Source organism: Orcinus orca, chromosome 19 (assembly GCF_937001465.1).
Source record: "Orcinus orca chromosome 19, mOrcOrc1.1, whole genome shotgun sequence".
NCBI classification, from domain to species: Eukaryota; Metazoa; Chordata; class Mammalia; order Artiodactyla; family Delphinidae; genus Orcinus; species Orcinus orca.
Window position 1 is genome coordinate 16,099,394 of NC_064577.1, and position 16,295 is coordinate 16,115,688.

Consider the following 16,295-nt stretch of genomic DNA (forward strand, 5'->3'; position numbering starts at 1 on the left):
GTCAAGGAAGTAACAGAAAAGGAGGGAAGGTAAAGGGATGAAAGGGGAGGAGGAATTCTGAGAAGTTTAAATGTGTTGATACGCATGGGGCAGAGCTGTGGGCGGTCAGCACTCTCCCTGCGTGGGCATCAGTGGCTGAGAAGGCCAGAGTTTCTTCTGCCCTGAGAGAGAGCTGATAGGCATTTCTTCCAACTTGGAAAGTTTATTTTAAAATAGTGGGATTGGGCTTCCCTGGTGGCGCAGTGGTTAAGAATCGCCTGCTAATGCGGGGGACACAGGTTCGAGCCCTGGTCCGGGAAGATCCCACATGCCGTGGAGTGACTAAGCCCTTGAGCTGCAACTGCTGAGCCTGCGCTCTAGAGCCTGCAAGCCACAACTACTGAAGCCCACGTGCCTAGAGCCCGTGCTCCGCAACAAGAGAAGCCACCGCAATGAGAAGCCCATGCACCACAACGAAGAGTAGCCCCCGCTCGCCGCAACTGGAGAAAGCCCGCGCACAGTAATTTTCAAGTATATTCCATCAGTTTTATTTGCGAAGATAATATTTCATTTTAGAGTTTCTGAAACGAATGACATTCTTGACATTCCAAGCATTATTAGCTTACCTGATTGCCATTTGGGTACCATTTATTGCAACATTCTGATTTTTTAAAAATTCCCTTTTCGTCTTCCTTGGGGATCACAGAAGCTACTCTTCACACCAGACTTCTCAGCAGAGTGACTCCCACCTTTTCCCTCACACATGCGCAATTTTTTTGGGAGGAGGAGGAGGTAGAGATTCAGAAAATAAATGAAGTGACTGTTGTTCACAGGTTTTCCTCTGCTCTTATCACCATTTCAGCAGCTTTTTTAGTAGTGAGATGGGCACAGTAGAACATCTTGAAGGACTTTGCTCTTTGGCCTGCATCACGATAACCAAAGCAGTTTTACCTCCCAAGACACTTGAAGAGGATTGTGGCGCAAGCACGTGTCTTCCGACCAGTTATATCTTGAACTGTTCTGGCAGAAATCGAGATATATAGAGGCTCGTGGCACTTAGCGCCATCTCACAGGCACACGGATTTCTGAATGTGTTCTCCATTTATAGTCCTTCATTGTTGCACCTCTTCGGTGCTTTTGCCGGGAGAACTGGGGGCGGGGTGCTCACTAGGTGGGGCGACGGTGAGGGCAGGCTCAGCCCTGGGGTGTCCTGTCTTCCCCCCCGATTCCCTTGCTTTCCAGACTTCCATGTGTGGTCACTTCCCTGCCGCAGAGGCTAAGGAGACACATGCCCATCATCGCGGGTGGATGGAGGAGAGAGCAGGGCACCCCAATGGCGCGGCAGCCTGTGCTCCCCACCCTTCAGCAAAGGGTAATGCTCACTCTTGTGTTTCCTCAGCTCATAGAAGTGCAGGCCGAGTACCACAGGAAGTCGCTGACGCTCCTGCAGGCCGTGTTGCCTCAGATAAAAGCACAGCAGGGTGAGTGCAGACCTTGCCTGGACCGGGGAGGCTGGGGAGCCTGCTTCCCAGAGAAGCCTGGTGCCCTGTGCTTGGCTCACCTGCTGCATCCCGAGCAGTGCCACGTTTAGATGAGCCCCAGGACCTCCCCTAGCAGGTGCCTTGCCCCAGCGGCAGTGAAGCCAAGCACACTCACACACACTGCCCCACGGGGATGAGTCGGGTGTGCATGGGCATGCGTGGAGGTGCGTGGGTGACAGGAAGCCCACCGGCTCTGCTCACATGGGCTGGCCTTCCATTCCACCCACTCCCCCCATCATCCCCCAAAACCCCAAGAATGGAGACTCAGCTGGGCTCCGTGTCTTTGGTAGACTTAGGAGAATCTGTGTGAGCAGAGGAAGGGAAGATGCCCACATGGGTGACCTCCACTGACCCCTTTCACTGACCCCTCTCTTGCTCCACTCCCCCCGACAGAGGCCTGGGTGGAGAAACCTTCCTTCGGGAAGCCCCTGGAGGAGCACCTCCTGATCAGCGGCCGGGAGATTGCCTTCCCTATCGAGGCATGTGTGACGATGCTGCTGGAGTGTGGGATGCAGGAGGAGGTGGGTCTGGGCACAGCCGAGCTCTGCCTTGAGCAGGTCTCCTCGTCCGCGAGATGGAGCCTCTGGGGTCTCCTTCTCTGTTACCGTCCTCGCCCAACCCCACAAACCCAAACCCATGAAGACGCGGTACAGCTGCCCTTCCTGAAACCGGTCCTGCTTTCTCTCATGAGCCTTCGCTCTCCGGGGACAGTGGTGGATTGCGGGAAATGATACCACTGGCCCTGAGGATCTTACAGCCCCGCTCTGGCCCTTCTTTCTGCATTTTTAACCTGGTTGGGGCATTTTCCTCCCCCTACCCCTCCCTCCTCCCCCTACCCCTCCCTCCTCCCCCTACCCCCTCCTCCCCCTCCCCCTCCCCCTCCTCCCCATCCTCCCCTCCCCTCCTCCCTCTCCTCCCCCTCCCCCTCCTCCCCCTCCCCTCCTCCCCCTCCTTCCCCTCCCCCTCCTTCCCTCCTCCTCATCCCCCTCCCCTCCCCCTCCCTCCCCTCCCCTCCCCCTCCCCCTCCCCCTCCCCCTCCCCCTCCCTCCCCTCCCCTCCCCCTCCCCCTCCCCTCCCCCCTCCCCTCCCCCTCCCTCCCCCTCCCCTCCCCTCCCCCTCCCCTCCCCCTCCCCTCCCCCTCCCCTCCCCCTCCTCCCCTCCCCCTCCTCCCCTCCCCCTCCTCCCTCCCCTCCTCCCCTCCCCCTCCCCTCCCCTCCCCCTCCTCCCCTCCCCCTCCCCTCCCCTCCCCTCCCCTCCCCCTCCTCCCCTCCCCCTCCCCCTCCTCCCCTCCCCCTCCCCTCCTCCCCTCCCCCTCCCCTCCCCCTCCTCCCCCTCCCCTCCCCCTCCTCCCCCTCCCCTCCCCCTCCTCCCCTCCCCCTCCCCTCCCCCTCCCCTCCCCCCTCCCCTCCCCCCTCCCCTCCCCCCTCCCCTCCCCCCTCCCCTCCCCCTCCCCTCCCCCTCCCCTCCCCCCTCCCCTCCCCCTCCCCTCCCCCTCCCCTCCCCCTCCTCCCCTCCCCCTCCCCTCCCCCTCCTCCCCTCCCCTCCTCCCCTCCTTCTCCCCTCCCCTCCTCCCCCTCCTCCTCCCCTCCCCCTCCTCCTCCCCCTCCCCTTCCTTCCCCCTCTGATCCTCCACCTCCTTTCTCTAATTGAAAAAATAGACCTTTTAACATTTTTGATCATAGCCTTTTTATAGAGATCCTGAAAATATAATTGATACAGACATTAGAAAGCATTTTGTATGAGGCACATGTAAAGAGACGTTGGTGACTTTTGTTTTTCTTGTTGTGTAAATGTTTTCCTGGGAGATAGACCTCATCTTTGGCTTCTTATACAGGCAATTTAAAAATCATTACTCCATCTTCATTTAATCTGGTCAGCCAATCAATATTTATTTAGGGCATTTATTACTGAGCAAAATATAAAAGAGTGAGATGGGGGCTTATGAATTTATGAGGGGAGAGGAGTCTAGCATCTGTCACATAAACCTGATTCATTCAAAACAGTCAATAAGCACTCTAAGTATCACTAGGTCCGGGGGGCAGAGAGGGAGTGGGCAGAAGGGGAGGGAGCTGACGAACGATGAAGCTGTATGTCTGCTGCCCCCTGTAAGCCAGGTGTGTTTTAGATTCAGCTATTAGGAAGGGATGGGAATAAATGGGTTTTTTACCCCATTTTAAGTGCCAGGCATTTTCATGTATATTACCAGTGAAAAGATGATAAGGTCTCTTCAGCCCCTGAGGGATGGTTTCATGGAGGGAGGTGAACTTGGCTTATTCTTTCCCCATCATTTGTTTGTAATTATGGAAAACTGAAAGACAAGAGAAGATACTGCACCTCATCATCTGCCTTATGGTCAGGCAGGTCCATCTCTACCTTCACCTTCCGCCCCAGCCCCTGGCTGGACGTTTTGAAGCCTGTCCCAGACATTCTGTCATTGCATCTGCAGGACTTCAGTGTGTGTGTCTCTGAAAGATAAGGAATGTTTCTAAATGTAACTGTGCAGTATTATTCTATAAAAAAGTGAAAAAAATTTATTGCTGCCTTCACATGCCGACTCAGTGTGAACAGAGTCTGGAAGATCAGGTCCTCCGACTTCTCCCGTGGTGTCTCCTGACTCTCCCACCTGCTCTTTCCAGACCTTTCCGCCTCTCACCAGGCCTCACTCTCACTTGCGTTGTCCGCCCCACCCTCCAGCTCTGCTTCAGCTCTTCTTTAATAACAAGTAGGCTCGGGTTGCCCCAAGCCTAGAAAAATCTCTTCTCTCAATCCAACCACAGCCTCATATTCCTTCCCTTGCACTTTGGTTTTGTGTTTTATGCTACCCAATTTCTTTTTTAAAATTTTTTATTTTAGTTATTTTTTATTGAAGTATCATTGATTTAGACCATGTTGTGTTAGTTTCAAGTGTACAGCAAAGTTCAGTTATACATATATATTTTTCATATTCTTTTCCATTATGATTTACTGCAGGATATTGAATATAGTCCCCTGTGCTATATAGTAGACCTTGTTGTTTATCTCTTTTATGTATTGTAGTTTGTATCTGCTAATCCCCAACTCCTAGTTTATCCCTCCCCCACCCCTGTTCCTCTTTGGTAACCATAGTTTGTTTTCTAAGTCTGTGAGTCTGTTTCTGTTTTGTAAATAAGTTCATTTGTATCATTTTTTTTAGATTCCACATATAAGTGATATCCTGTGATATTTGTCTTTCTCTGTCTGACTTACTTCGCTTAGAATGATAGTCTCTAGGTCCATCCATGTTGCTGCGAATGGCATTGTTTCATTCTTTTTTTATGGCTGAGTAATATTCCACTGTATATATGTACCACATCTTCTTTATCCACGCATCTGTTGATGGACATTTAGGTTGCTTCCATGTCTTGGCTGTCGTGAATAGTGGTGCTATGAACATAGGGGGTCATGTATCTTTGTTAGTTAGAGTTTTCTCTGGATATGTGCCCAGGACTGGCATTGCTGGATCATATGACAACTCTATTTTGAGTTTTTTAAGGAACCTCCATCCTGTTCTCCGTAGTGGCTTGTGCTGCCCAGTTTCTTAAAGTAGCTCTCATCATCTGTTGCTCCTGCATCCTCACCACCACTCACTCACTCACTCACTCACTCTTCTTTTTTGGGTCCCTTCTGCCCCCACGACTGGGCTGAAGCTGCGCTCAGTGGTCCCCAGGGATCCCCACTGCTACTTCCCATGACTTAGTTCAGCCGCCTTGGCCATCACTGCCTGTGAAGTTGCTAACATAGTCGTCCTTGAAACCAGCTCTTCCCTGGACTCCTGGGTGCCCCCCGCCCCTGCCGGCAGCATCAGGGCAGCAGCGGGGGGAATCTGCACCACCCGGCCCTGCCCTCTGCTCGCTCTGATCTCTGCTGCGGTGCTCTCACCCTCTCTGAGAGCTTCGCCTGCCCTTAGTGAGGACTCAGGGTTCTCGTCCTCCTGTGGGCTCCACTCCTGAGTTTTCTGCCATGTCCTCAACATTTCCATGCAGATTGTCCTCTCACGCCCCCAAAACTGGACTCACGAGCTATTTTAACAACCCTCCCACCCCTGCACCCCCGGTGTTTGTCACTGCATGAAGCAGCCGTCTCAGTGACACCGTCAGAAATCTAAAAGCTTCTCTTTGAAAACTCTGCCGCCTTCGCTTTGACTCCGCCCATCACCGGGTGTGGTTGCCCTCCCCCCAGGGCCGTGGCGTGGTTGACGAGGGTCTCGCCCCGCACCGTCCATGCACGTGCAGCCTGCTTTGGGGCTGTAGCAGCCTTACGTATGCACTGGTCCAAACGTGCTCACGAGGCTTCCTCACGGGGATGCCATAGAGCTTTGGACATCGATTTATCTGACATACCCTATCCTGAGAAGGGGACTAGCAGTCTTAGCAGGCAGAAAACTCAGTGTTCCGGATGAGGCATGTTTTCTTCTGAAGGAACTTGGAAATCTGAGTGGCCATAAACAGTTAAAGGAGCAAGGGGGATCCTGCCAGCGTCTCAGTGTCTGGGCTGCATCACAGAATTCAAGGAGCTGAGCAGGTGAAACAAACCAATGAGTCTTCCACCCGCGTCTACCTTCCCTGTGACTTGGGGGCTCCCCTCCAACTCTGACCTGCTCGCGTCTCCCCTTCCACACGCCCCTGGCTTCCTTCTCCCTTTATACGGCAGTAGCTCACTTTTGCAGCGGTTCACGTGGAAGCGGTGACAATGACTCGAAAGTAACTTTAAGAATAAAACATGAAGGGGCTGCAGGAGGCAGAGGCGTTGCTCCCTCGGAACCACCCCCAGTCTGCCCATCCCGAGGGCATGGCCTTGATGAGTTCCTCAAGGTGTAGCCCTGTGCCTCCTGAGATACGCAGACACAAAGACGTATACACACACAAAGACAGACACAAAGACACGGACACACACGCAAAGACACAGACACACACACACACACACACACAAAGACACAAAGAAACAGACACACACACAAAGACACAGACACACATACACACGGACACAGACACAAAGAAACAGACACACACAAAGACACAGGCACACACACAAAGACAGACACACACACAAAGACACAGACACACACACAAAGACACAGACACAAAGACACGGACATACAAAGACACAGACACACAAAGAGAGACACAAAGACATAGACACACAAAGACACAGACACACACACAGACACAGCCACAAAGAAACAGACACACAAAGACACAGATACACACAAAGACACAGGCACACACAAAGACACAGACACACACAGACACAGACACACACAAAGACACAGACACACACCCAAAGACACAGACACAAAGACACACACAAAGACACACACACACAAAGACACAAAGACACAGACACAGAGACACAGGTGCACACACACACTGTAGACCTTTGTGCATGCATCCACCTCCTAGACCTCCAGCTCTGACCAGGTCTCAGTCAAAGTTTTCTCCAAAATATATCCTTTTTTTTAAATTGAAGTATAGTTGCTGTACAATATTATATAAATTACATGTATACAATATAGTGATTCACAATTTTTAAAGGTTATACTCCATTTATAGTCTTTATAAAATACGGGCTGTATGCCCTGTGTTGTACAATGTATCCTTGTAGCTTATTTTATATCTAATAGCTTGTACCTCTCAATCCTCTACGCCTATATTGGCCCTCCCCATTAGTAACTACTAGTTTGTTCTCTGTATCTGTGAGTCTGCTTCTTCTTCGCTATCTTCACTAGTTTGTTGTAGTCTTTAGATCCCACATGTAAGTGAGATCACACGGTATCTGTCTTCCTCTGTCTGACTTATCTCACTTAGCATAATGCCCTCCAGGTCCATCCATGTTGCTGCAAATGACACAGTTTCATTCCTTTCTACAGCTGAGTAATATTCCGTTGTATATATACACCGCACCTTCTTTATCCGTTCATCTGTTGATGGACACTTAGTTTGCTTCCCTATCTTGGCAATTGTAAAGAACGCTGCTGTGGACATGGGGGTGCATGTATCTTTTCAGATTAGTGTTTTTGTTTTTCCAAAATGTATCTTAAATACACAAGAACAGGAAGTCAAAGTGCCCAGGGTTCATTTATCCAACAAATGCGTACTGAACCAGAACGCTGGGTCACCCCGTACTAGGCGCTGGGGACACAGCTGTGGGCGAGGCTTGGGTCCTGCCGCTCTAATATTGATAAACGGTGACGAGAAGGAGGCACCTAGTTGATCATGGAGGAACGGGGTGGGTAGACTGCCTGTCAGGTTTTTAATTAATTAATTAAATTTATTTATTTATTAGTTGGCTGTGTTGGGTCTTTGTTGCTGCGCACGGGCTTTCTCTACTTGCGCTGAGCGGGGGCTACTCTTTGTTGTGGTGTGCGGGCTTCTCATTGTGGTGGCTTCTCTCTGTTGCGGAGCACGGGCTCTAGGCACGTGGGCTTCAGTAGTTGTGGCTCATGGGCTCAGTAGTTGTGGCTCGCGGGCTCTAGAGCGCAGGCTCAGTAGTTGTGGCGCACGGGCTTAGCTGCTCCGCGGCATGTGGGATCCTCCTGGACCAGGGCTCGAACCCGTGTGCCCTGCATTGGCAGGCGGATTCCTAACCACTGGGCCACGAGGGAAGTCCCTGCCTGTCCGTTTTGCTTTTGTGCCTTGGAGGTTCAGGCTGTCCCGTGACCCCCTGTCCTGTCGCAGGGCCTCTTCCGAGTAGCCCCATCTGCCTCCAAGCTGAAGAAGCTGAAGGCTGCCCTGGACTGCTGCGTGGTGGACGTGCAGGAGTGCTCGGCAGATCCCCACGCCATTGCAGGTGGGCCTCGCAACTGGGGGGCTCCGGGGGAGGGGTGGGCATGCAGGGTGTGCGGCCACGTGTCAGGGCCACCCGAGCCACGGGCTTCCCAGCATGCTCCAGGCATGTCCACTCAGGACCCCGCTTGAGCCCTGGTGGCTGTGGCCCTTGAAGGGAGGCCTTCCCATCCCCCACGTGCCAGGGGAAGGGGCGAGGGTGGGAAACATGAGGGGGGAGGCCCGTGTGATCACCAGCCCAGGGCCCACGGCCGCGCCAGAGCCTCGGATCCGGTCACGCGGCAGCCACTGTGTGACCTTGTCACCTGGGTCGGGGAACCGTCCCCAGACGTGGCCCCCGTGATGGCGCTGGCTGGTAGCATGTGTCTCTGCCGTGTCCCAGTGGCTCACGGACCACATGGTGTTCATGTCCAGGAGCTTTGAAATCTTACCTCCGGGAGCTGCCAGAACCTTTGATGACTTTTGAGCTCTACGATGAGTGGATCCAGGCTTCTAAGTGAGTACAGCACGTTTCGGGGTGTCTTCTGGGTTGTGGTTTATTTGGGAGTCTTTATTGAAATTGTGAAAGCATGCCACCTGGGATCCAGCGAATCCCTTTCTTGGTATGTGTCACGGGGAAAGGCTTGTACGTGTGCCCGGAGAAGTGTGTACCAGGGTGTTGGTCGTGCGGTCACCTTGAATAGCAGAAGGGAATGACCGAATAAAATACGGTATAGCTACACTCTCACATGCGCGGCAGCACTTCGAAAAATGGGTAGAGCTATTCCTGCTCACGTGTAGAGGTACGAAGATTTAATTTTGCGTGAACTAAAGTTAACAAGAACCCACAGGATAGTCTGTTGTTTTAAAAAGAAGAAATACAAAAAACACACTCAAAACGATACAATTTTAGGCGTGCCTCTATAAATGTGTAACTGCATAAAAGAAGGTTCTGGAAAGGCTAACACTGGCGGGTGGGGATGATTCCTTCCAGAGAAAAGAGCAGGACAAGGGAGTGGTGACAGGGGTCTTTACCCTCATCTGTAATAGGTAAAAAATATTAACAACAACTAACAAATAACTAACATCAAAATACAATGTCCGGGGGCTTCCCTGGTGGCGCAGTGGTTGAGAGTCCGCCTGCCGATGCAGGGGACACGGGTTCGTGCCCCGGTCCGGGAAGATCCCACATGCCGCGGAGCGGTTGGGCCCGTGAGCCATGGCCTCTGAGCCTGCGTGTCCGGAGCCTGTGCTCCGCAACGGGAGAGGCCACAGCAGTGAGAGGCCCGCATACCGCAAAAAAAAAAAAAAAAAATACAATGTCCGGGCAGTGGACACCATCCCCACTTTCCTGAAGGTGAGCCTGGAGGGGGGGGCCTCAGCAGGGAGGTGGCAGGAACGAGGCCCAGACCCTGGTCGTGCATCGGGAAGGTGGGGGTATGGAGATCGGGGGGTTGGTGCTCAGCAGGTGACACCCCAGCCATGTCACCTGTGTAGCTCCGAAGCGTGGGATTCCTTGCTTCCTCACTTGATTCGTGGTTAGTATCGTATTATGTATTTTCTTCGGCCCTAAGTAAGAGCTGACTTCAGTACATGCTACTGTTTGGAGGAATCAGTGTTTACTGAGTAAATGGACACGGCTAGGGAGGACACAGGAGAATGGGCACCAGAGAGAGGCTGGGAGAGATGAGGGTGGAGATGGTCCAGGAGAAAAAGATACAGGAGGGAGAGGAACATCTCATGGGAGGACTGAGCTCGGTGCCCATGAAAGGATGACTCCTGGGGGTCTCTAATCATGGGGTTTAGTAGTGAAAAGCAGCCAGCTGAGCTGCTCCAACAGGATGCTGGAGTGCGTACGTGCTTCCGTAAGAACGGGGGCTGCAAGAGAACCCAGCTGACCTGGAAGTGAAGCCAGGCTGGCGTGTGCAGAGCTAGAAAAAGCCCGCTCCGGTTACCGTGCACACCTCTGGTTTTTTATCCAAGGTAGAATAGAGATGATGCATTTTAAAAGGCTGGCTGACTGCCTGGTATTCCTACATCTCATGGTGGAAAGTGAGTTTTAGAGCCCACGGGGATCCTAATAATCACAGGTGATGCCATTTGTTATGTGTTTATTAGAGGCTTGTCATCGTTCTAAGCTCATTATATGTTTTTAACTCATCTGATTTTCACAACAACCCTACGAAGGCGGTTGTGCTGTCTTCCCTATTTTATAGATAAGGAAGTCGAGTCACAGAGCAGGTGTTCATGGCAGGTTACCTGCCGTCTGATAAGTGACAGGACGAGGATGTGAGTCCAAGGAGTCCGGCTCCGGAGCCCCCGTGCTTCACGGCACTGCACGCCTCTCTAGAATGACACGGGGGTCCTGGGCATGACGATGAGTGAGGACATATCTTTTGATGGACGCTGCCCCTTTTATCTGCTGAATGTGGGGGTGGTCTTGATGACACCAAGCTGGAGGAGGAGAGGGCGGCCGGGTGCTTCGGGGTCAGAGAGAGACCGTTCCCGATGATTTGCAAAGCTGGGCTCCATTAGGAAAGAGGGGTGAGCGGATGCCTCGAAGAGCTCAGGTCTTGGAACCAAGGGAAAGCAAAGGCTTCTTTCTGCCCCTGGAGGAGATGCATGTTGTGCGTGAAGATTCTGGTGCATGGTGGTGGCGGCCACCCCGAGGCCACAGTCTCTAAGGAAGGTAATTTTGCCCAGGACAGCCACCTTCAACCCTCTGTGTGCATCAGTCTCCTGCGAAGCTTTAAAAGATACCTAGGTTCCATGCCCGGAGCTCCTTTTCAGAGATTCTGGTGTAATTCTCTTTGTTTCAAAGCTCCCAAGGCTACTGGGTTGATAACCATTGACCTTTGGTGAAGTTGGATCTCACCAGAGAGCCGCACTCACCCTCACGGGGGATTGGCCTTCAGGGAAGCTCTGCCTCTGGCCGGGCCGTCCAGGAGTCGGGGCGGGGACTGGCGGGAGACAGCAGGAGCAGTAGTGAGGGATCTGCCAGGCGAGGTGGCCTGGGACTTGGCCGGTCACGTGTGCTGAGCGTTTCCACGCAGGAAGCACGGAGCAGCCCAGAGGCTGAGCCAGGCCTACCAGAGGCGGCAGGAAGGCCCGAGGCTCCCGTCACTCCCAGGCTTTCTCCCTCTTCGTGCTGGCCATCCCCTCCCACGCGACTGTTCCCCCGACACCTTTGCCTGGTGGGCTCCTTCGGACTCTTTAGGCCCATCTTCCTGGCACCCAGACGTCAAGCAGCTGGCAGCCAGGATCCGTCCCATCCCCTGTGTTCTTTCTCTGCGGAGAACTGATCTGCGGGTTCGAGGCCGTGTTTGTGTAGCTGGTTAGGTTGTGAGCTGGGCTGGTGGGGCAGGGCGGGGGAGGCAACGGTCTCCTCTGATTGCATCCTGATTCCCAGCCCTTGGGACACTGCCTGGCACACGGGAGACCCTCGGTACGTGGGTGCTGATTTTTATTGAAGGGAAGGTCTTGGCAGAAGACCTTGCCCTTTCAAGGGTTGAGGAGTGGAAAAGGGAGATTTTCTTGCCTGGGTCAGGATGGGAGGGAGGACTTCTGGGGACCCAGTGATGGCCACTGCCCTGCCTTGGGCCCCGGGTCAAGGGGTCAGAGCTGGGCCTCCCTGTTGGCATTTGCTTTTTAGTTTTTCTCGAGAAAAGGTTCTTTGAACATAAGGCCTTCCTAACCGTGTCAGCCTTGATGTAGGTTTTCATGAAAAGTAAATTAAAAAATGTAGTCCTATAAGCAATTTCTTTTAATCCTTACAGGGTTTATCAATAAAGAAACCTTTAGAGCAAATCTTTTTGTAGAGTAGAGAATCCTTTGGTCATGGAAATTATCCATCTCTGAGTTATGTCTTCAAGGGTCAGATGTCCTTATGTCTGTATGAGTTCAGGTAATTTACTTGTTCAGAAGGTGTTTATTGAGCATCTATTATGTGCCAGATGACAAGACACTTAATGTGCATTAACTAATACCCGTGGAACAGGCCAGTCAGCTGCCACCGTGGTGTGAAAGTGGGGTTGACCTGTTTCTGGTGTCCTGTTGCTGTGACAGAATCGCCCTCCTGATGACACCACGGCCCCACCCACTCCAGAGCAGGTGTCTGGCCTCTGCCCTCCTCCCTCACCTGCTGCCCCGGCACCCATTCACCTGGGCCATGTGACCTGTGTAGGGGAAGTTTTGTTCAAATAGCCCAGGCAAGACAGAAAGAGACCTTAGAGGGGGAAATAATAAGAACCAAACATTTGCATGATAATAGTTTACTGATATGATCACTAACAACGGCTGGTTCCTTTTTCTCAAATATTTCGATGGCTGGTGAATATGAATCCTGGTGGGACTTCATCGATTCGTGCTCAACCAATGGCTTTTCCTGTTAATTTCCCAGCATCCAGGAGCAGGACACGAGGCTCCAGGCTCTGTGGAATGCTTGTGAGAAATTGCCCAAGGCCAATTACAACAACATCCGGTGAGTGGACCCTGGAGACGCTGGGTCAAGGTTATTTAAGCCTCAGACACGTGTTTCCGGGCCAAAAGGCATGGTCACTGGCAGGCATGGTGTTATATGGTGTCCAAAGCATGGTTAACATGCAGGGTCTCTTTTCAACCTCAGGCAGCCCTGGGAGGCTGTGAATTACCATTTTGCACGTGAGGAAACAGACTAAAAGGGACGGTGAGACTTTGCAGGCTACCTGGCCAGCTGTTGGCTAATGCAGTTAAGTTCTTTAATTTGCAAGAAGCAAAGATGAATGCAGGCTGTTTCCAGATATCGAGGGTTTATTGTAAAGATGGGTGCCCGTGGACACTGCGGAGAAGCTGACCAGACCCTGAGCTGGACTTGGCAGGTGTGTCCTGGAGCTAGGCTGCAGGAGGAAGAGGCTGGGAGAATATTCTGTGGTTTCCACCTTTCAGCAGCAGTTTCCCACGAGTCTGTCTCTTACTTTTCTTGCTACCGCCAGGATTTCACTTCCTGCTTCCTCATCACGTTGTCTGTGCCAGCATTACCCCTGGCCCTGCCCCTCTCCTGGGTACTTCCTTAGATGCAGATTTTCAGCTTCAGCTGCTGCTGCCATCTGCCTGATGATTTCTGTTTTCCTGTTAAAAACCCCAGGAGCGACTTTCCATGACTTACACATAGAATTCCTGTACAGCCTAGCAATTCCACTTCTGGAGGTATTCCCAAAAGATTTTGAAAGTAGGGACTTGATTTTGTACACCTATGTCAATGGCAGCGTGATTCCCAATAGCCAAGAGGTGGGAACAGCCCGAATGTCCGGTGATGGATAAATGCGTAAACAAAGTGCACATACAATGCGATATCCAGCCTTCAAAAGGAAGGACATTCTAATTCTTGCTACAGCATGGATGAACCTTGAAGGCTTTACGCTAAGCGAGGGAAGCCAAACACAAAAGGACAAATACTGAACAGTTCTACTCATAAGAGGTACCTAGAGCAGTCAATTCATGGAGACAGAAAGTAGAATGGTGGTTGCCAGGGGCTTTGAGGGGGTGAAGCAGCAGGTGGTCTGTCATTTAATGGGTGCAGAGTTTTAGTTTGGGGTGATGGAAAATTCTGGAGATGGGTAGTGGCGATGGTTGCATCACAGTGTGAAAGTGTTTAACGCTACTGAGTTATACACTTTAAAATGCTTAACTTGGTCAGTTTATGTATCCAAAATTGAAAAACAAAATCCCAACAGCAAGAATCAGATGGGTGTGACTCTGCAGGTGTTGCTAGGCCACCGGCCAGCCTGTGGGTTGACTCAGCTCAGGTCCCACGTCCTGGTCCAGGCGTGTGCGGCCGCTTGGAGGGTATGGCGCGGCGGGAGAGGCTGTGGGTGGAGGGGGCCCCTGGCAGCTTTAGGCGCCTCTGCGGTCCTTCTGCTCCGTGGGCAGGAGGTAAGTCAGCAGTTCCTGGAGGAAACACTTCACCGTTGTCTGGGCAGAAGGGGGCTGGACCCGCCGCCCGTGTAACAGAGGCCGGGGCCTCCGCGCAGCCCGGCGGGTTTGCTGTGGTCTCTTTTTATGCCTCATTTGTGCACAGCTCACTTGCTGATTTTTTTTAAAATAATAGCTTCATTGAAATACAACTCATATACCATCGAGCCCTTTTAAAGCGTACAACCGAATGGCTTTTCCTAGATCTGTAGAGCTGTGCAGCTATCACCACTGTATAATTTTAGAACATTTCCATCACCCCAAAGAGAAGCTCTGTGCCCAGTAGCCGTCATTCCCCGTTTCTGCCCAGCCAGTCCTTGGCAAGCGCTCATCTACGTTCCGTGTCTGTTTGCCTGTGCTGGGCACCTCATAGAGATGGAACCATTCAACGTGGGGTCTCCACGTCTGGCTTCTTTCCCTTGGCATCACGCTCCTGAGGTTCCTCCGTGTGGTGGCACGTGTCAGTATTTCATTCCTTATTAGGGCTGAAGAGTATTCTCTTGTCCGGATGGACTGCATTTGATTCATCTGTTCATCCCTCAGTGGACATGTGGCTGGTCTCCCCTTTCTGGCTGTGATGAATAATGCTGCCGGGAACATTTGTGTCCACATTTGCGTGTGGACATATTTCTCTAGGAGTGGAATTGCTGGGCCACGTGCTAAGTCTAGGTTTAAGTTTTTCTTCATTGGCTCTCAGAGCCCCACCGAGGTTAACCCCAGGGGACGCCACCCCTAGCATGTAAATGTCCCCACCAAACTGCTCCTCACCTCTGCACACAGAGAGGATGACAGGTGACGGAGGTTTGAAAAGAAGGAAGGACTTTCAGTCATCGTGCCGTGGGTCAGAAGGAAAGATGGAGAATTTTTCTGGCCAGGGTTAATCGAAGCCAATGTTGACAGCTGAGTGAGAGCTGAGTCCGTCTGTTGTTGGAGCATTCTCGTGTCCTGACGCGTGACACGTCTTGATTATATTGTAGGAGGTGTGAATCTTGTTATCAGTAAGAGAAGTTTCCACCCGATGCTGAGGGACCACGGCTGGTTTTGAGCCCTTGTTAAACCTGGCCCTTCTCCCTTCCTTTCAGATACTTGATCAAGTTTTTATCCAAACTCTCAGAATATCAAGATGTCAACAAGATGACTCCCAGTAACATGGCAATTGTCTTAGGACCCAACTTGCTGTGGCCACAAGCGGAAGGGTGAGTCCAGGGAGGAAGGGGTGTGTGGGTCACGTTGGGGGCAGGATGGCCAGGGCCCCGGATATCCACCAGCCTCATGTATGTGTCAGGTCATGTGTCTGTCTTGGCCTGCTCCTTCTTTAGACTCAGGAGGAGATCCGGCAGTCTTCAGATCTTTCCTGTTGGTAGTCTCAGAGCTAGGCCTGCAGTCAGGGTCTTCTCTGAGCTCATCCGAGTCAGACTAGGCACGGCAGGCTCTTCCTGGCCCCCTGTGAACAGCACACATCCCAGCATCTGTGGGACAGAGGGCTGTCTCACAAGGGAGAACAGAGCTGGGAAGAGGATGAACCCGGCAGTTATGAGAATCATACCTCACACCGAAAGGTGCCTCATGCTTGGCGATTTTGAGTATGTTACTTGCTCGTCTCCTGTAGGGAGGACTTCTGGGGTATCTGCATTCCGTAGAGGGGGAGAGAGGTTCAGAAAGGTGACGTGTCCTTCCTGAGAGGATGCTTGCTCTCGGACTTCTGGTCCAGGGCCCCTTCCCTGCCTTGGCCGCTCACCTCGCCCTGCCCCGCTCTGTCCTGTGCTCACAGGAACATCACGGAGATGATGACCACAGTCTCGCTGCAGATCGTCGGGGTCATCGAGCCCATCATCCAGCACGCGGACTGGTTCTTCCCCGGGGGTACGTGACAGCATCTGGGTGTGGGAGTGGGCTTCTGTGGGAAATGGGAGTGTCGCTGTGAGTTCCGAACCTCTGAAACCTTTGAGTACCACTGGCCAAAGGTGTGTGTATAATTGGTTTGTTTTTAATCCTCCTACACACAAGCACACGTGCACACATGCGCGCACGCGCACACACGCACACA

At 52.3% G+C, this 16,295-nt stretch overlaps 1 protein-coding gene across 4 annotated transcripts in view; it reads left to right on the forward strand.

The window, feature by feature from the left end:
• The window catches only part of ARHGAP44 (Rho GTPase activating protein 44), a 141,218-nt gene that overhangs the window by 105,535 nt on the left and 19,388 nt on the right, over nt 1–16,295 (forward strand). For all 4 annotated transcript variants that reach the window (XM_033422839.2, XM_033422840.2, XM_033422841.2 and 1 more), the window contains 7 exons: nt 1,379–1,460; nt 1,914–2,041; nt 8,213–8,324; nt 8,735–8,816; nt 12,699–12,779; nt 15,331–15,444; nt 16,020–16,111. In XM_033422839.2, the coding sequence (XP_033278730.1) occupies nt 1,379–1,460; nt 1,914–2,041; nt 8,213–8,324; nt 8,735–8,816; nt 12,699–12,779; nt 15,331–15,444; nt 16,020–16,111 (691 nt within the window). The remainder of the gene's footprint in view (nt 1–1,378; nt 1,461–1,913; nt 2,042–8,212; nt 8,325–8,734; nt 8,817–12,698; nt 12,780–15,330; nt 15,445–16,019; nt 16,112–16,295) is intronic.